Consider the following 21384-nt stretch of genomic DNA (forward strand, 5'->3'; position numbering starts at 1 on the left):
ATTACTGAGGCTGACGACCAGTTATGCTGTGTTTTGGAGTATTGTAATCTACAAGAGGAGACGGACGTTTGTGACTGTAAAAGAGAGAGGATCGGGGAAGCTCTTTGGGACACAGAGAGCGATTTTCCATCCTGCTGGTGAGATCTGGACTAGTCGCTGCTGTTTCTGTTCCGGTGATCTTTCTGCTGTGGTTTCTACGGTGCTCTGCCTGCTGCCATTGCCAAGTTCACCTGTTTTCATATATCCCCTTGACTATCACCAGGATTTGTGAGTACTGAGTATATTGCACGTGCATTTTATTGTATTGCTTGTGTAAACAAGTTAGGGTTGGGCGATGTCCCCTAAATTGGCAGTTGATGATGTTTACAGTAAAACATGGCGATGGACGATGATATCGTCGTCGAGGGGTAAGCACTTTCTATTTAACTATATCGCTTAACATAAATATTTGGGCTAACAGTTAACATAGAAACGATCAGACATACATTTAAACGTCCTCTGTAAATAGACAGTATTACAGGCTATGCTGCCCTGCTGGTAGGAGCAGTTTTTTACAACTTGACGCACTTTCGGCAGTAAAGTCAATCACATCTCCGTGATCTGCGTAGCGACAGTACAGTGGGACGTTAGCCTTCAACAGAGTGACAGTAATAACCTAATACACCATCATTACTGAGATTAAACTACATTCTCTGTTATATTTGCACTGAATAACACATTCAATAAACAGAAACAACTCTTGCAGCGCACATGAACAGATGTGCAATATTAGCTCACACATGAAATAGCACCTTGGTGAATTAGCCTACTGTTGCTAACGTCATTCATAAATCCTGCATAACATCGTCCGTACCCACAGGACATCAGACTGACTTATTGATGCACGCACACAGCAGTGTCCACAAACTTAGTCCAATGAGGGGAGAAAGGAAAGTGTGATAGCGTTCCACGTTAACGCCTTTTCTCTCTCGCTCGAGACCGCTGTGTCCAGCGTTACTAGCAGGTAGAGCGAGCTAATGCTGACAGGGAGAGAGAGAGAATGTATCACTGCAGCCAGTCCAGCAGCTCAAAGCCATGCTCTTTTTCACAAATAAGTTGCACGTAAGGGGGAAAAAGTAGCTTCCACTTAAGGGCTCTATCTTTCACCCTGCGCAGCACAGTGCAAAGCCCCACGCAAGTGTCTGCTAGTTTAAAAGACTGACGCAGGTGTGTGTCTGACAGGGTGGGGGGGGGGCATCACGATGGTGGCTCATCATCGTGATGTCGGCCAGCCATCACGATGGACGATGATATCGTCCATCGGCACAACCCTAAAACAAGTGAAACGGCCGTCACCGTTTTAGGCCTCCACGCTCCCAAGCTTCGACTCAGGCCTGCGACAGGGTTTTCTTTTCTTTGTTTTTTGATTGCTGAGTATGAATGTGTCACAGATAATTATTGAGGTTTACATGTCAAAGGGTTTATGCATTTATTTAATTGAAACCTAAGCAGAGGTAACAATTTATAATATGCTCTGAATGCTATATTGAGGCAACATATTATTTTGTGTGTCATTTAAAAAAAAGGGAGTATTTTCTTTATCTACATTGGCCTCACTTATTTTTCTAATACACCATAAATGTGTTTGCATATTATTTTTGTTAATTAATTAATTCATTCATTCATATTTGAGGCACTGCCAGTTATTTTAATATTATTGAAAAACATAGATTGCTAACAAGCATTAGTTAGTACAGGTAATAGCGCCATCTTAAGTAAGGAAACAAAGAACCCAGGCTCCTTCCCATAGTACTACTACACCAGAAACTATATAGCTACATGGGACAGGTGTTACATAACGGTGTATTCACAGGTCTCCCTAAAAAATCAATCAGACAGTTGCAGCTGATTCAGAACGCTGCTGCTCCAGTCCTCTAAGATCATATCACTCCAGATCTGCTGTGTGTGTGTGTGTGTGTGTGTGTGTGTGTGTGTGTGTGTGTGTGTGTGTGTGTGCAGGCTGTGCGGCGGCAGCTGATTTGGGATCAGATGATCTGGTAGCTGCAGGACAAATGAAGTGATGAAGCTGCCCGGCGCTCTCTACTGCCCCCTGTGGTTCCTCTGAGTGATGAAGCTGCCCGGCGCTCTCTACTGCCCCCTGTGGTTCCTCCTGCTGCTAGCAGCCGGATCTCTGCTGCTGCTCGTCCGCCTGCAGGATCTCACCGACACCCCAGGTCAGTAGTTTAAACTGCAGAATGGAACCGCCAACACGCAACCTGCTAACCCTAACCAGATGCTAAATAGTCTCAGGAAGGAACTTGTTTTGGTGGAACATGTGGACATTCAAAAGTAGTTTTAGTCGTGCAACAGAAAACTCCGATTGGACAGATAGTCTAGCTAGCTGTCTGGATTTACCCTGCAGAGATCTGAGGAGCAGTTAACCATAGTCCTCACAAATCCACCAGAGGTTAGAACGCCAACACAGAGACAGAGGAAGGGGACGGACATCCGGCCACTTTATCGCTGCGTAATATTCACGTTCTGTGTGAAAGTACTCGTGACAAAAACAACAGAAATCAAACATAACAGCTGGAGAATTCATACTTTGTGAGACACAAAACTAACAACTGCAGTTAGTATAAATGGGGCTGTAACCGTGCTCTGTGTCCTGTTTCCTCCGAGAACATTTAGTATGAATGGGGCTGTAACCGTGCTCTGGGTCCTGTTTCCTCAGAGAACAGTTAGTATGAATGGGGCTGTAACCGTGCTCTGGGTCCTGTTTCCTCAGAGAACAGTTAGTATGAATGGGGCTGTAACCGTGCTCTGGGTCCTGTTTCCTCCGAGAACATTTAGTATGAATGGGGCTGTAACCGTGCTCTGTGTCCTGTTTCCTCAGAGAACAGTTGGTATAAATGGGGCTGTAACCGTGCTCTGGGTCCTGTTTCCTCAGAGAGCAGTTAGTATGAATGGGGCTGTAACCGTGCTCTGGGTCCTGTTTCCTCAGAGAGCAGTTAGTATGAATGGGGCTGTAACCGTGCTCTGGGTCCTGTTTCCTCAGAGAACAGTTGGTATAAATGGGGCTGTAACTGTGCTCTGTGTCCTGTTTCCTCAGAGAACAGTTGGTACAGTGGGGCAAAAAAGTCTTTAGTCAGCCACCAATTGTGCAAGTTCTCCCACTTAAAAAGATGAGAAAGGCCTGTAATTTTCATCATAGGTACACTTCAACTATGAGAGACAAAATGAGAAAAAAAAAATCCAGAAAATCACATTGTAGGATTTTTAATGAATTTATTTGCAAATTCCTCGGGAAAATAAGTATTTGGTCAATAACAAAAGTTCATCTCAATACTTTGTTATATACCCTCTGTTGGCAATGACAGAGGTCAAACGTTTCCTGTAAGTCTTCACAAGGTTTTCACACACTGTTGCTGGTATTTTGGCCCATTCCTCCATGCAGATCTCCTCTAGAGCAGTGATGTTTTGGGGCTGTCGCTGGGCAACACGGACTTTCAGCTCCCTCCAAAGATTTTCTATGGGGTTGAGATCTGGAGACTGGCTAGGCCACTCCAGGACCTTGAAATGCTTCTTACGAAGCCACTCCATTGCCCGGGCGGTGTGTTTGGGATCATTGTCATGCTGAAAGACCCAGCTACGTTTCATCTTCAATGCCCTTGCTGATGGAAGGAGGTTTTCACTCAAAATCTCACGATACATGGCCCCATTCATTCTTTCCTTTACACGGATCAGTCGTCCTGGTCCCTTTGCAGAAAAACAGCCCCAAAGCATGATGTTTCCACCCCCATGCTTCACAGTAGGTATGGTGTTCTTTGGATGCAACGCAGCATTCTTTCCCCTCCAAACACGACGAGTTGAGTTTTTACCAAAAAGTTCTATTTTGGTTTCATCTGACCATATGACATTCTCCCAATCCTCTTCTGGATCATCCAAATGCTCTCTAGCAAACTCCAGACGGGCCTGGACACGTCTGGCTTAAGCAGGGGGACACGTCTGGCACTGCAGGATTTGAGTCCCTGGCGGCGTAGTGTGTTACTGATGGTAGCCTTTGTTACTTTGGTCCCAGCTCTCTGCAGGTCATTCACTAGGTCCCCCCGTGTGGTTCTGGGGTTTTTGCTCACCGTTCTTGTGATCATTTTGACCCCACGGGGTGAGATCTTGCGTGGAGCCACGGATCGAGGGAGATTATTAGTGGTCTTGTATGTCTTCCATTTTCTTATTAATTGCTAATCTAATTGCTCCCACAGTTGATTTCCTCACACCAAGCTGCTTACCTATTGCAGATTCAGTCTTCCCAGCCTGGTGCAGGTCTACAATTTTGTTTCTGGTGTCCTTTGACAGCTCTTTGGTCTTGGCCATAGTGGAGTTTGGAGTGTGACTGTTTGAGGTTGTGGACAGGTGTCTTTTATACTGATAACAAGTTCAAACAGGTGCCATTAATACAGGTAACGAGTGGAGGACAGAGGAGCCTCATAAAGAAGAAGTTACAGGTCTGTGAGAGCCAGAAATCTTGCTTGTTTGTAGGTGACCAAATACTTATTTTCCCGAGGAATTTGCAAATAAATTCATTAAAAAACCTACAATGTGATTTTCTGGATTTTTTTTCTCATTTTGTCTCTCATAGTTGAAGTGTAGCTATGATGAAAATTACAGGCCTCTCTCATCTTTTTAAGTGGGAGAACTTGCACAATTGGTGGCTGACTAAATACTTTTTTGCCCCACTGTATAAATGGAGCTGTAACCGTGCTCAGCTGGCTAGTTATCCTCCAGACAGCGACGGACAACAGCTCTTCTTCTTTCTCTCTTTTCCGCCGGGTGGCGCGACACAGTCTGATGACTTTAGACAACATAGGGAACCAAAGGGGAGCGGGACAGGATTCGGGAGTCTCTCTCTCTGGATTTTGCAGGACAGGATTTTTTTTTTTGGGGGAGACAGTCGAGATATGACGGGAGTATTTTTGTGGGCTCAGGATGGGATGGGAGCGACAATTGAATCCCGTGTCACCCATCAGGTTTTGTGTCTCTTTGTGGAGGTTTTGTGTCTCTTTGTGGAGGTTTTGTGTCTCTTTGTGGAGGTTTTGTGTCTCCCAGCGCTGCACATTAAGTGACTTGATGTAATTTGAATGTGTGGCTGCAGGAGCGTGACATGTGCGATGCGCGGCCTATTTCAGTCCAAACAAAAACATGTCACAGCTTGCCGCCGCCTCGTCTCAGATGCACGCTTTAATTAATGTTCTCCAGGGTGGGGGGGAGGGGGAAACAACCTGAATGACACAAACATTATTCTGCTGTCGAGTCTCAGCGGTTCTCTGAAACCTGCAGTTTCAAACCTGTTTGAACACAAAGGAAAACTCTCAGGTGATGAAATGAAACGCACCTGATTCCTCTGGTTAGTTTCCCTCAGGTCTGAATGTCTGTGGGACGTTAGACAGGGAGAAATGTGAGTTTAAACAGCCGTCAGCAATGATGAAGATGATGATGAAGGTGTCCTTTAAGAAGACGCCTCTCTGACCCTGAATATGATTTCATATTAATATTAAACACGTCGGCCTGGAAGTGTGTTAATGTTGTGTTATTCTGTGACCTCAGCAAGGTCACACAGAATCTGCCGACGCAGGATTGGCTGCAGATTTTAAACACATTTAAAGATAATTAAATAAAACTGTTAAAATGTTAACACATCTCCACCCTGAAGCACACACACGCACACACATGCACAAACACACACACACACACACTGACGCAGACACACTGACACAGACACACGCACAGACAGACATGCACGCACAGACACACACACTCACAGACTCACACACACACACACCCACTCTTCAGTCCTGAGAAGTCTTTTGTTCTCGACTCCCACTTCCTGCTCTGAGCTACATGCTAACTAGCTCTCTGACTGTGTGGACAATCGGTGTCAGTGTTGTTCTGTTTTCGGGGAAGGACAGTCTCTAAATTCCCTAGATTCCACCAGGGGCGATTTCCAGCAATCACACCCACTAAAGACGATGCTTGTGATTAGAGTTTAGATTCTATGCCCGAACCGATATTTGGCCGATATTTTTCGCCGCTATCCTCGGGCCGGGCCCTTGATCAAGCATTTGTGTTTTTAATCATGACTTAATTAGCCTTATTGGGTGGGGAGAAAGCTCTGCCTCTCCAGCTCCTCCCGTAGCTCTGGGTGGATGTCCTGACCTGAGTGGGAGGTAAACTGGGCTACATCGTAGCCAGTGGGTCAGCATGCAGACGTGATGAAGGACAGTATTAATGAGGTGATGGAGACCGTGGTGAAGGACAGTATTGAGGTGATGGAGACCGTGATGAAGGACAGTATTAATTAGGTGATGGAGACCGTGGTGAAGGACAGTATTAATGAGGTGATGGAGACCGTGATGAAGGACAGTATTAATGAGGTGATGGGGACCGTGATGAAGACCGTGATGAAGGACAGTATTAATGAGGTGATGGAGACCGTGATGAAGGACAGTATTAATGAGATGATGGAGACCGTGATGGAGACCGTGATGAAGGACAGTATTAATGAGGTGATGGAGACGGTGATGAAGGACAGTATTAATGAGGTGATGGAGACCGTGATGAAGGACAGTATTAATGAGGTGATGGAGACCGTGGTGATGGACAGTATTAATGAGGTGATGGAGACCGTGATGAAGGACAGTATTAATGAGGTGATGGAGACCGTGATGAAGGACGGTATTAATTAGGTGAAGCGTCTCTATAACCCCCCCCACCAGGTGAGACGCAGCTCGTCTAGAAGCGTCTCTATAACCCCCCCCCCACCAGGTGAGACGCAGCTTGTCGTAGAAGCATCTCTATAATAATGAAGTCACTGTGGTGCAGTGCTATCATTAGCAATACATTCCCAGGTTCAGCTGCTGCAGAACCAGCTGACAGGATCGGACGCAGCAGCTGCTGATCTCGGCCAAACTGCATGCTGGGTAATTTATTAGAGTCCTGAGGGAGGGGGGGGTCAGGAGTCAGTAAACACACCTGTACAGCTGCTGTCACTCTGTGTGTGTGTGTGTGTGTGTGTGTGTGTGTGTGTGTGTGTGTGCGATTTATTTCAGGACAGGCAGCTTTCAGAAAGCTGCAGACCGGAGACTTGCAAGGAGACAAAAGTTTACAGTCGTCTCATCAGAAATCTTTTGTCTGAGTCTATTTTTTATATATATACATACATACATACATACACACATATACAGGTGCTGGTCATATAATTAGAATATCATGAAAAAGTTGATTTATTTCAGTAATTCCATTCAAACAGTGAAACTTGTATAAGATGTGGTAGAAAAAAGTGTACAAGCAATAAGGATAACCCTGGAGAGGATGGTGAAACAAAACCCATTCAGAAATGTGGGGGGGATTCACAAAGAGTGGACTGCAGCTGGAGTCAGAGCTTCAAGAACCACCACGCACAGACGTATGCAAGACCTGGGTTTCAGCTGTCGCATTCCTTGTGTCAAGCCACTCCTGAACAAGACACATGTCTCGCCTGGGCTAAAGACAAAAAGGACTGGACTGCTGCTGAGTGGTCCAAAGTTATGTTCTCTGATGAAAGTACATTTAGCATTTCCTTTGGAAATCAAGGTCCCAGAGTCTGGAGGAAGAGAGGAGAGGCACAGAATCCACGTTGCTTGAAGTCCAGTGGAAAGTTTCCACAGTCAGTGATGGTTTGGGGTGCCATGTCATCTGCTGGTGTTGGTCCACTGTTCTTTATGGAGATGCAGATTTCATTTTCAACAGGACTTGGCACCTGCACACAGTGCCAAAGCTACCAGTACCTGGTTTAAGGACCGTGGTATACCTGTTCTTAATTGGCCAGCAAACTGGCCTGACCTTAACCCCATAGATCATCTATGGGGTAATGTGAAGAGGAAGATGGGATGCTCCAGACCCAACAATGCAGAAGAGCTGAAGGCCACTATCAGAGCAACCTGGGCTCTCCTAACACCTGAGCAGGGCCACAGACTGATCCACTCCACGCCACGCCGCATTGCTGCAGTCATTCAGGCAAAAGGAGCCCCAACTAAGTATTGAGTGCTGTACATGCTCATACTTTTCATGTTCATACTTTTCAGTTGGCCAACATTTCTAAAAATCCTTTTTTTGTATTGGTCTTAAGTAATATTCTAATTTTCTGAGATACTGAATTTGGGGTTTTCATTAGTTGTCAGTTCTAATCATCACAATTAAAAGAAATAAACACTTGAAATATATCAGTCTGTGTGGAATGAATGTATAAATTATACAAGTTTCACTGTCATGACCGAAAGAACAAGATCCAGGGTACAAGCGGCCGAAATGGGTTTCCTCAGGAGGGTAGCTGGCGTCTCCCTTAGAGATAGGGTGAGAAGCTCAGTTATCCGTGAGGAGCTCGGAGTAGAGCCGCTGCTCCTTTGCGTCGAAAGGAGCCAGTTGAGGTGGTTCGGGCATCTGGTAAGGATGCCCCCTGGGCGCCGCCCTAGGGAGGTGTTCCAGGCACGTCCAGCTGGGAGGAGGCCTCGGGGGAGACCCAGGACTAGGTGGAGGGATTATATCTCTAACCTGGCCTGGGAACGCCTCGGGATCCCCCAGTCGGAGCTGGTTAATGTGGCCCGGGAAAGGGAAGTTTGGGGTCCCCTGCTGGAGCTGCTACCCCCGCGACCCGACCCCGGTTAAGCGGATGAAGATGGATGGATGGAAGTTTCACTGTTTGAATGGAATTTCTGAAATAAATCAACTTTTTCATGATATTCTAATTATATGACCAGCACCTGTATGTGTATAATAAATAAATATATATACATCTAAGGCTCCATCTCCAGCGCTCCGTTTTGGTTTTTAAGCGTTTGAGTTTTGATCCCAAAGTGATCTCTGTGCACCAAGTGTTTTTATCTCCAGTAGAAGAACTAATCTCTGTTTAAAATAACACGCCCAAACCTCATATCTCTGACACCAGAGCAGGGGGAATGAGAGGGGGGAACACCAGAGCAGGGGGAATGAGAGGGGAACACCAGAGCAGGGGGAATGAGAGGGGGAAACACCAGAGCAGGGGGAATGAGAGGGAGTACACCAGAGCAGGGGGAATGAGGGGTTCTAGTTATAGATCCTCATATGGTCTCATTACAGCAGATCATTGAGGCCACTTATCAGGAGGAAAAAGAGGAACTTTGAACCCTCTGCAGCAGGGAGCTAAGGTACACCTGGATTTATTACCTGGCTCCCATGAGGCTTTGCAAACATGAGGTCATATTTTCTCCATGACAGAATAATGTAACATAGATTTATAATATAATATAAAAAGAGTTCAGTGTCTCAGAGGTGAGAGAGACAATTAAAGCTGCAGGAACTGAGGACTAATGGACCACAGAGAGTCACTGATCTGACATCATAACATTACCTCATCTCTGTGTGTGTGTGTCTGTCTGTCTGTCTGTGTGTGTGTGTGTGTGTGTGTGTTTTGCACGGTTGCATTATACACGGGAATATGAGAGGAATATTCTTTTTTTATTAGCCATGCAAACAGCTTAGAGGAAGACTGTCTTTCAGAATATTCAGTGTATGTAAACGTAGTCTGTGTGCAGCAGTCTGCTTGAGGCTCTTTGCCTCTCGCTTCCTCAAACAAACTCTCCATGAATCTGCAAATCTGGGTACGTGTAACATGTCAGTGCTCGTCCTATCAAAGAGCTGTCCTAACACAACCAATGCTTCATGACAACAGGCTGAAAAACACGTATGATTGAGACCTGGGGCCTGTTTTCAAGCTAAATTCAAGTTATCCTGGATGAGTTTAGCTTTGACTTGGTTGCACAAAAGCAGGTTGAATTAAACCCAGCCAAGTAACCATGGAGATTTATTCTTTGCAGCTAGCCTGCTCCAGAACAGGCTAACGGCCGGGCTAACGGCCGGGCTAACGGCCGGGGCTAACGGCCGGGGCTAACGGCCGGGCTAACGGCCGGGGCTGTCAGCCGGGCTAAGATTAATCCTGATGATCACTGATGTGTTAAATCAGCTGCTGCTCTGATCCGAGATAAATGTGTTTAACAGTTATTCTGTTGTCTTCTGAATGTGTTCTGCTTTATTTTTATTAACATGCATTACTCGTCACTATTGCCGTCACAAGTTTGATGTCAATCCCTACTATTGCAGTTGTTTGGATGGTAAGAAATGGTTGCACTGGCACCGGAGATAAAGTGGGACGATGCGGAGGAAAGGGGCTTCTCCTCCGCTGCTCTCCCCGTGAATATGCCCCGTGCAACGTGGAGAGGCGGGGGGGGAGGGGGTGGATCCTCCCACACCGTGCAGCGGACTATAAAGGAGACTTTTAGCGTCAATAACGACGACAATGGACCCTGACCAAACGTCGGTGTTTTACGAGCTGGGAGTGAGAATGTGTTATAATGTCACAAAGCTTCTTGATCTTTTTATTTTGGTGCTGTCACGCATCTGGAAGTGAATATAAAACATGAATAATAATAATAATAATAGGCTATATTGTTTTACAGATATGCTGACAGTGTGTATTGAAGTCACTTACTTCTTTTTCTAGTTTTTGTCCAGTCATGTTTGTTCTGTATGAACATTAATTGTAGAAAGATATTTAGATTTATAGCTTATAGAGATTGGTGCATATGGTTGTAAAACATATTCTCTCATTATGAATAAGAGGTTGACATTAGGCCTCGTCCTCAGGGTGAATGTCCCGAGGAACATGATCTCCCTCTGCTCACTGTTAAGGCAAAGTAGGCTAAATAATAAAACATTTTATTTATATAGTGCTTTACAGGCTCCTCAAAGACACTTTACAGTAAAACCAGCACATTTAGCACATAAACTCAGATACAGCAATACAACCAACACATAAAACAAGCATATTAAAAGCTATTAAAACTGTAAAAATGTGGAGTGACTAGTAAGTAGATCTTTTTAAATCCTTACGCATTAACAGCTGCTGCTCAGCGGGTTAAACATATGCCGCACGCGTCTTCTCCATTTCTGCATCAGTAAATCTGTGATGGATACCGTGGTCTGTTTAAGAAAGTCGTGGACGTGCACCTATCCCAGCTATCTACACCTGGCTGACATAGCTTCACTTTCTCATCCTGGCTCGGCAAACGTGCAACCGATTAAGCCGCGATGAGCGGACCACACTAAGTCAAGCTGCGCGCTTTCACTTATCCTGGATTTCTTCATTCTACTTTAGTGCAACAGGCCCCCGGACAGATATAAAGCGGTTCCATCTATATGTGTGTGTCGACCTGAGAGCTGTTTCTGGTTAAACAGAAAGGTCTTAAAGAGGTTTTAAAAACTTTTAGTTTAACATGAAATCCCCATCACCAAACCCACCAGACTCCATGTAAATAATCAGGACTTTTAGCATGTATAGAGCCAGCATATTTCCACCAGACTTCATGTAAATAATCAGGACTTTTAGCGTATATAGAGCCAGCATATCTCCACCAGACTCCATGTAAATAATCAGTACTTTTAGTGTGTACTTTTTGCGTGTATAGAGCCAGCATATTTCCACCAGACTCCATGTAAATAATCAGGACTTTTAGCGTGTATAGAGCCAGCATATCTCCACCAGACTCCATGTAAATAATCAGGACTTTTAGCGTGTATAGAGCCAGCATATCTCCACCAGACTCCATGTAAATAATCAGGACTTTTAGCGTGTATAGAGCCAGCATATCTCCACATGTAAATGGATGAATTAAGGGTTTATTTCAACCAAACCAGAGTGGTGATTGTTGGAACAGTGGAAAGATGAACTAAGACGGCTTTTGGTAGTTTGATTTAGTTTCTGTCCACTTTGAATGAAGTGTGTTTTACGATGATAAAAGTAGTGATTATTTACATGGAGTCTGGTGGGTTATTGGACTCGAACTGCTGCTGTACATTAGTCCTGTAGGGTAACATTACAGCTTGTTACTAACTGCTGCTGAACATTAGTCCTGTAGGGTAACATTACAGCTTGTTACTAACTGCTGCTGTACATTAGTCCTGTAGGGTAACATTACAGCTTGTTACTAACTGCTGCTGAACATTAGTCCTGTAGGGTAACATTACAGCTTGTTACTAACTGCTGCTGAACATTAGTCCTGTAGGGTAACATTACAGCTTGGTTCTGGTTTAATACTTGACCAGTTTCAGAGATTGTTGTTCTCATCAGACCCCGAGGTTCCCCTCAACACCTGAGCAGCGGCTGAGACTCACAGCATGAATCCCATCATGCTGACGTCTCCGGAGGCTCAGCAGCTGTTGTCATGTTAGTGTGACTCAGCAGAATTATTTAAAGATGAAGGGAAGTTTTCATCCTCCCACCTGCTCAACTGACAGGGAACTCTTTATTTTTAGGAACAAAAACGTGAAGATGAATGGAGTGGTTGTGTTTGTGACGACACAGAGACTCTTTGTGTTGTTCTGCACACAGTGTGGTGCTTTCTGGGTAATAAATAACAGGAGGAGCAGGAAACCGCCGCGGCTAACCTTCAGAGTCAGGAAGCTGCTGAGAGGCCATCTGGAGGGGGGGGGGGGGGGTGTCTGCGCGCGTGTGTGTGTGTGTGTGTGTGTGTGTGTGTGTGTGTGTGTGTGTGTGTGTGTCTGTATATGTGTATGTGTGTGTGTGTATGTGTGTGTGTGTGTGTGTGTGTGTGTGTGTGTGTGTGTGTGTGTGTGTGTGTGTCTGTATATGTGTGTGTGTGTGTGTGTGTGTGTGTGTGTGTGTGTGTGTGTGTGTGTGTGTGTGTGTGTGTGTGTGTGTGTGTGTCAGAGTTATTTAGAGCACTGTTCTCCTGTTGTTGTCATGCCAGTGCTTTTCTCCAGACCATAATAACTTCTGCAGTTTATTCTCTGATGACATCCGATCAGTTGTCTCATGTGTTGTTTGTCTCCAGACCATAATAACCTGTGTCTCTGTGTTTGTCTCCAGGTGTGAATGTGCTGGTGGCTCCCAGGTGGCCTGTAGACAAGGTGAGACAGACGATCAGTGCCGCCTGCAGGTCACTCACAGCATTACAACACAAACACTAACTGACATTTTTACAAGGTTTTGTCATTGTTTCGCATTTTTCTGCATTTTAGTCCTTTTTTTTTAGATTTTGCACGAGAACGCTGCAGTCAGCGTCCACTAAAAGTTCTGTTGTTGCTGCTGACAGACTCAGATTATTATTCTAAGTGTCTGAGGATGGATCCCTACAGAGATAGACCTTTTAGTTAAAGAGTAAGATCCTTTTAGTTTAACATGAAACAGCCCCGAAATCACCATCACCAAACTACACCAGACTCCACGACACACACACAAACATGGAGACATAGAGTCCAGGTGGAATAAAACCGATCTGAGGACGGGGGGGACAGCTCCCCCTGCTGGACACTCACCTCTGTACGTGACATGGTCCTATATATGTTACCGTAATAATAGTTTCTATTCCTTTTTCTACCTTTTTTTTATCTGTAGTGACCCTTGTCTAGAATTTGTATTCTTGTCTTTCCTCCTAAATATTTAAACAGTATTTCTGTTGATTTGTAAATGTGTGGCAGCATGTTCAGCTTTAATTTAATGTTAGGTGGGTTCCTTTAACATACCCTCAGCGTTGTTCTTTCATCCCACCTGAGCATTTTCTTATGTAATTGAATATTTCTTTTTTTATTTTATATGCACAAATAAAAAGACAACCCACTCCACCCAACTGTCACTGGATTACTTTGATACTGAAGAAAAGTTCCGAACAAGATCGTCAACGTTGAATATTTTCAGAAAAAAGTCAGAATATTTTGAAGAGAAAAGTCAGAATATTTTAAGGAGAAAAGTGAAGATTTTTTAGAGTAGTATGTTGAATGAATGAATGTGTGCAGCTAGTATCAGTCTTTAACGAAGATATAAATGTGATGTAAGAGTGTTGACTGTGTGTGTTTCAGGACGACGTGCAGATAGTCTCGTCTGCGTCTCTGCTGGAGCTCCAAGACTTCAAACCGCCGGTCACCAAACGCCACAGGAAGCTGCTCCTGCAGACCCCTAACCCGTCCGCCGCCGAGGATCGCCACAGGAAGCTTCTCCTGCAGACCCCTAACCCCTCCGCCGCTGAGGATCGCCACAGGAAGCTGCTCCTGCAGACCCCTAACCCGTCCGCCGCTGAGGATCGCCACAGGAAGCTGCTCCTACAGACCCCTAACCCATCCGCCGCCGAGGGCAGAGATGGAGCGGAGGAACGGCGCCGGCAGCAGCTGGCAGAGACGCAGGCGTCCCGCCGGCGCCAGCTGAACGACGTCTGCGCCGTATACCAGCCGGGCGTCAGCGAGCAGCGCGTCTCCCGCCATCAGGTTCAGACTTAGTTCTTATTTGTTGAGTAAATATGCAAGAATTTATATTTGCTATGAACAAAATGAGAAATAAATTGTAGTTTGTAAGATATTTGCTAAGTTAAAATAATGAATGAATGGTTTATTTTGAACAACATACAAAAGAATAAACAAAAACACTTAAAATACAAGAAACACAAAAGTATTTCACTATGAAAAATTTAAAAAGTAAGATCGCATCCAAGGTGGCCCGCGCCATCGTGACGTCAAAATGACGTAATATCCTGCCGGCACGCCCGATTTATGGCGTGCGCCCAGCTGTTGTGCACAGCTCTTTTTTTTTTCAGCGGTGCGCGACAAAGCGGAAACGGAAGGCCTGAACGGGTTCGCCGACAACCGGACTCTCAGGGTGACTGCAGGTCTCTCTGGTAAACTTACTGGGTTAAGATGAGCTCTTTATGGTGAATGAAAGGCTTGATCCACCAAGTAGCTCATCCAATCAAATCCAAGCATTGACGTCAATGCTGCTGCCAGTTCTGCCGTTGTTTACTTTTTTCTTCTTCTTCTAGTCCGTAGAAAGAGCAAAGTCGGTAGCCTTTCCTCATTAGCGCCCCCTCTGTTCAGGAGAAGACTGCAGCTAGTGTCATGACCACCAGCGCGGGTAGAAATAGTCACGGTGCTCTCATGACGTCACATTTGTACGCGCCAGCTGGGCTGCGTCCAGTATAATTCTCGCTTAAGAGTCCTGGCATCACGTTAACCTCGAGCTTGTCCAAGCTTCCTGTTTCCTCTTTGTCGCACGCCGCTGAAAAAAAAAGATTGGTGCACGACCTCTGGTCACGAGATCTAAGTCATTTTGACGTCACATTGGCGCGCACCACCTCGGCTGTGGCGACTGTAAAAAGGCCTTAACTTCAACACGTGCAGCTAGTATAACGTGTTACTAGTGTTTGAGTGTACCCCACTCCCCATCAGGTGTCTGATTGTGACCGCCCCTCAGGTGTTTAAGTGTCTGATTGTGGACCCCCCCCCCTCCCCCCAGATGTCTAAGGTTCTGATTGTGACCCCCCCCTAGGTGTCTAAGTGTCTGATTGTGACCCCACCCCCCCCTCAGGTGTCTAAGTGTCTGATTGTTCCCCCCAGGTATCTAAGGTTCTGATTGTACCCCCCCCTCAGATGTCTAAGTGTCTGATTGTGACCCCCCCTCAGATGTCTAAGGTTCTGATTGTACCCCCCCTCAGGTGTCTACGGTTCTGATTGCCCCCCCCTCAGGTGTCTAAGTGTCTGATTGTACCCCCGCCCTCAGGTGTCCCGGGTCTACGTGGAAGACCGGTCCCAGCTGCTGTACTGCGAGGTTCCTAAAGCCGGCTGCTCTAACTGGAAGCGTGTGCTGATGGTTCTGGGAGGGAAGGCTGCGTCCACACGGGACATCCCCCACGACGCGGCGCACGCCGCCAACCGTCTGCGGCGGCTGGACGGCTACGATGCGGCCGGCATCGCCGAGCGCCTGCGCTCCTACACCAAGGTGCTGTTCGTGCGGGAGCCCTTCGAGCGCCTAGTGTCAGCGTTCCGGGACAAGTTCGAGAGCCCCAACTCGTACTACCACCCGGTGTTCGGACGCGCCATCATCGCCAGGTAACCGACGGCAATGCACTGGCACGCTTTTAGGAAAAGGTCAATATTTTGAGGAGAAAACTCAGAATGTTTTGGGAAAAGAGTGGAATTAAAAGTTGAATATGTTTAACCCTGGTGTTGCCTTCCCATCAACCAACGTTTGGTTTATCTGAGTCAGAACTAAAACTTTATGGTCGTCTTATGGTCGACAGCTTGGTCGCTTTTACCGATGTTTTTGTCACATTTTTCAATGTTCTTTTTTTATGCATGTAATAATGCATGTATCAATATGTGTACTAATGCATGTATCAATGCATGTATCAATGCGTGTATCAATGTGTGTATCAATGCGTGTATCAATGTGTGTATTAATGCCTGTATTAATGCATGTATTAATGCATGTATCAATGCATGTATCAATGAATGTATTAATGCGTGTATTAATGCCTGTATTAATGCCTGTATTAATGCGTGTGTCCCGTGCAGGTACCGGGCCAACGCCTCGCTAGGCGCCCTGCGTAGCGGCGCTGGCGTCTCCTTCCCGGAGTTCGTGCGATACCTGCTGGACGTGCGGCGGCCGGTGGGGATGGACATCCATTGGACACCCGTCAGCCAGCTGTGCAGCCCCTGCCTGCTGCGCTACAGCTTCATCGGGAAGCTGGAGAGTCTGGAGGCGGACGCCAACTTCCTGCTACGCAGCGTGGGCGCACCCGGGAACCTCACCTTCCCCGACTTTAAAGACAGAAACCCGCGAGCGGAGAGGACGTCGGCTGCCATCACGCAGGCGTACTTCTCTCAGCTCAGCGCCGCCGAGAGGCAGAAAGTCTTTGACTTCTTCTACATGGATTACCTGATGTTCCAGTACGACAAACCCTTCTCAGACCTCGTCTGAGAACACCTGAGGACGCCTGAGAACACCTGAGGACACCTGAGAACGCCTGAGAACACTGCTTTCTATGCTCTTTTAATCACTTTTTTTAGTCACTTTGATCGCTTTTTTTCTAAGCTTTCATGGAATGAAAATGAGAAACTTTTGGTGGACCCTAATGGCCCTGATACACCAACCCGACAGCTGACCGTCAGGAGGAAAGTCAGTCGGACTGTTTAGTCTCCCCGTGTTGGTCCAAAAAGTGCCTCAGAACACACCGAAGAGACGCTGATTTGAGCGTACGTTCTGCGCGTGCGCGAGACGTAATACGTCTCCATAACAGCAGGCAGCGCTAATCTGTATTGTCGCCCAAAAAATGAAAACCAGCAGCTGATTGGACGAACGCGTCACGTGGGTCTGGCTGCTCCCAGACCATCATGGCTCATTCAGAATACGATCTCATATTGGACTAAAATAGTTCACTGAAACGTGTTTCTGGAAACATTTGAAGAGAGAAACAGGCCGTGCAGCTGCTGAATCTGTCTTCATTTCAGATCAACAAAGGTCAGTTTAAAAGATTTTTGTCAGATTTTGAGAGACTATAGTCACGCTCATCCCGCTCCCTGTTTCCGGGTTAGCTCTCCACCAATCAGATGGGTCATTGAGTCTGACTGCCCGCCCTTCGACCCAGCAAGTCAAATCAGCCAAAATGAAGGCCAATGGCCCCTCAGACTGACGACAGCACGGAACACACCGAACAGACTCAAGTCACCGACCTCGCCGGACTGTTCAACGGCCGATTATCGGGTTGGTGTGACAGCACCTTAACTCCTCTCAGACCTGCACTGGGAGCCAACAGAAGATTAGAAACATTTGGTTGCTTTTTTCAAGTTTTTAGAATCTTTCTGTCACATTTTCCCACGAAAAAGCAACAAAAACGTTGATCAAAGGGACAAAAAGCGGCATTTTTTTGCATTTGTGTAGCTTTTTTCGTCTTTTTTTAATTTATTTGTTGATGTCTGTAAAACTGCTGCCAAGATACTTCCAACTGCAAACATGGTCACTTAAAAATATGTGTTTAATCCATGGACTTTTTATATTTAAGTAAAACTTCCGTTGAGCCAAGAACAGTGATTTAAAAACCTAAAAACAATGTAAAGTCTCTGATCCAGCGGCAGAAACACTACTGCACAGGTCCAGGAAATAAACCTGGAAGATTAGAAACTTTTCTGATGCTATTTCATGTCAAATATGATGATGACTCGTTTACCCACAATGCAGCTGCACTGCAGGCTTTAAATCTGCACTGTAGATAAATATGTTTGATAAACTAAATGTGTGTTTGATAAACTAAATGTGTGTTTGATAAACTAGATGTGTTTTTCTGTCTCTGATCCAAAGAATCTCTTCAAGAATCTTTCTGAGTGGGCGCCTGGTTAGCTCAGTTGGTAGAGCAGGCGCCCATATATATAGGTTTACTTCTCGATGCAGTGGGCCGCAGGTTCAACTCCGACCTGTGGCCCTTTGCTGCATGTCATTCCCCCCCCCTCTCTCTCTCCCATTTCATTTCTTCAGCTGTCCTGTCAAATAAAGGCCTAAAATGCCCCAAAAATTATCTTAAAAATAAATAAATAAATAGAATCATTCTGAGCAAACTAATAACTTTATTTTGAAATGTTTCCCCTTTATTTTTTAAAGGTGAACTCTGTCCATCTTTAAAGTTTTTAATTTATTTGATGAATTATATTTCATTTGTTCGGATCAGTAACAGAAGCGATGTCTTGTCACTTTTTTGACGATTTTTCCGAAATCTTTTTTAAAAACTTTTTACGACATACTATATTATGACTTTTTTCGACATACTGTACTAATACTTTTTATGAATTTTTGACATACTATGCTATGACTTTTTTCGACATACTATACTATGAGTTTTTATGACTTCGACATACTAGTATACAGACTATTATGAATTATACAATGACACATCAGTCATACATTTTATTTTTCACATATACAATTACAGTGAAATGTTATCCCATTATCTTCTTTAACTTGCATGATTCATCATAAAGCGTCAGATCGACACGGAAAAAGTCTCCCAGGATCCAGCCCAGTCTCAGTGAATGGACACCACAGCTCCTGACATCCTTCTGGTATCTGAAGGAGGCTGCCCGACATCCTTCTGGTACCCGACAGAGTCGGCAATTAGATTTCCCGATCCTGATGCAACTTGCCATCCCCGTCCAACGTCAACCACATTAAGCACAACTCATATTTGTAAAATAAAGAATTCAACATACATTTCCAGAGCTGACCGAGCGGAGACGGATGTGCTTAAGTTGAGCTTTTTGTGGGTTGGTGTAGTCAGTCTTTTCTTGTCAAATCCAGAGAGACACTAGTTAAAGAGAGCCACGTGTGTTTGAAGCCATAGGTTGGAAACCCCCACTGTAGTTTCCAGGTCGCACAGTAGTGATGTCATAGCCCGGTCTTCAAATCTTACATTTTATGTAAAGTTTTTTTACATATGAACTGTCGATAATATCATATTATTATGTTGGCTAATTAGTAAACTCTGTCCTTCCTCTGCAGTATTTCCTTATCTGTAGCAATTTTTTTTTTTAAAAGTCACTGTATAGTATGTTGAAAAGTCATAAAAAGTCGTAGTATAGTATGTCAATAAATGGTGTATTTTAGATATTTTATACTGTGAGTTTCTGTCTGCTGAGGAAGATGAAGTAAACATCAGTAATTATTGATTATTGATCGACAGACACACACCCTCACAGAGACACAAACAGACACAGAGACAGACACAGACGCCCCCCCTCTCTCTCCTCTCTGAATAATGTGTATGAAGACCCGTCAGCCTCTGTGGTTTTAGACTCGTGTAAAGGACATTGATTACTGGATAGAGAGCTGATGCTGCAAAGTTTCCTCTGATGATGAGATAAAGAAGTCATGTTTGATAAAAAAAAAGAAAAAGAGCAGCTGCTGATGAGGGTTGGTGTAGAGCGTATATGAGCTGAGTGGTGTCAGTATCTGTCGACCTCGGAGCAGAATGGCTGCAGTCACAGAGCTCTCCTTCCTGCTGTTTGCTCTCATCAACAACATCCATGCAGAAGAACGGATCATCATCCAAGAGGAAAGAGACTCTTACACCTTCAAGCTCCCTGAGAACACCAACTCCTGCCTGATCTCCAGATCTGTTGGTGAGGAGAAGCTTGTCCTGTGGAACACCTCTGACCTCTGGTCCAACAACCCCTCAGTACCTGAACCAACGACTTGACAGCGATGTGGATACTTCTTCTTACACCATCCTCAACCTGACCCATTCAGACTCAGGCCCATCCAAGAGGAGTGTTGGACTGAGGGCAACGTGATGCATGACAACAACATCACTATTACTGTTTGTACTTCAATACATTGGAGCAATATCAGAGTTCGATTTGGAGAAACAGCGAACCTGCCATGTGAGGGAGCAGCTGATAATCTGGATATCCAGTGGCTCAAACGGGACTCTAGATATGAACAAGAAACATGGAGCAGAGTGTTTGGGGACAATACGACATCAGTGATGGACAATGTTAGAGGAATATACCAAGTGGTGACAACCACATCAGCTCTTCGTGTTTCTAACGTCAGAGCAACAGACTTTACACGGTACAACTGTCTGGTGATGAACCAATAGCAGTGTGTTAGCAGTTACGCTGTAGAGTTGTTCCTACCGTATGAGAGAATCTACGGCTCAGTGGGAGAGACCGCTGTGTTGCCGTGCACTATCACTGATGAACAGCCCCAACGTTGGAGGAAGTATAACCTCAAAACAAACTCCTTCACTATCCTAGGACAACAATACCAGACTATTCCTTCAATAGACCAAAACTACTCCCTGGTGTTTTCATCTCTAATGTTAAATCACTCAGGTCTACTATACTCCTGTAACGTCTCTATCAGAGTGCAACCGCATGTGCTGGTGGTGTGCCCCAAATTTGCCCCCTCCTGCTGTAGAGCTCTTCTCAGAGGGAGAAGTCACTCTCAGATGCACAGGTTGGGGAGGGGATAAGTGGCATGTTTGGTTTATCAAGTCGAACCGAACAGAGGGAAGAATCTTTAGTGTAATGTCTAATCAGAGAATGAGCAGAGTGAGCAGGTACTTTAATAAAGATAGCCTGGTTATCTCTAATATCTCAGTGAGAGACGCAGGGGAGTACTGGTGTGCAGTTACTGACCCAGATGATTATTTTCAGTGTGTGTCAACAGAGAGAACTGTGTTGGTGTACTTTGAGCCCTTTGGGATCTATTCCACCTTCTTCAAAGTGCGATGCTCAGTGCTCAGTGTCCTGCTGCTGATGCTCTGTGCTGCTGTAGTCGCTGTGAACCTGAGGACACGGAGAGGAGCACAGCTTTCAGCTCACACACACACTTAATATGCGTATGATCATTTCATAATTGGCTTTAATACAGCCTGGTATACACTGGCTTTAAAACAAGGGATGGACACATTCATGCAGAGAAAACATTTACAGTTTTTTTTCCAATTGCTAACACACTAAAGTGACATGCATAGATTTAGACACACAGAGAGCAAAACCTCT

The 21384-nt window shown here is 45.2% G+C and overlaps 1 protein-coding gene across 3 annotated transcripts in view; it reads left to right on the forward strand.

The window, feature by feature from the left end:
- LOC144521711 (carbohydrate sulfotransferase 8-like) overlaps positions 1-19489 on the forward strand; it is a 29009-nt gene extending 9520 nt beyond the window's left edge. Inside the window, exons 2-7 of one of the 3 annotated variants that reach the window (XM_078256273.1) lie at positions 40-267; positions 1999-2213; positions 12935-12975; positions 13924-14325; positions 15611-15939; positions 16405-19489. In XM_078256273.1, coding sequence (XP_078112399.1) covers positions 2108-2213; positions 12935-12975; positions 13924-14325; positions 15611-15939; positions 16405-16810 — 1284 coding nt within the window. In that variant the 5' untranslated portion in view covers positions 40-267; positions 1999-2107 and the 3' untranslated portion in view covers positions 16811-19489. Of the gene's footprint in view, positions 268-1998; positions 2214-12934; positions 12976-13923; positions 14326-15610; positions 15940-16404 lie in introns of all 3 variants that reach the window. The other 2 variants (XM_078256272.1, XM_078256271.1) reach the window with 2 other exon arrangements.
- The last annotated feature ends 1895 nt before the right edge of the window (positions 19490-21384 follow it).

Source organism: Sander vitreus, chromosome 8, assembly GCF_031162955.1.
Source record: "Sander vitreus isolate 19-12246 chromosome 8, sanVit1, whole genome shotgun sequence".
Taxonomy (NCBI): domain Eukaryota; kingdom Metazoa; phylum Chordata; class Actinopteri; order Perciformes; family Percidae; genus Sander; species Sander vitreus.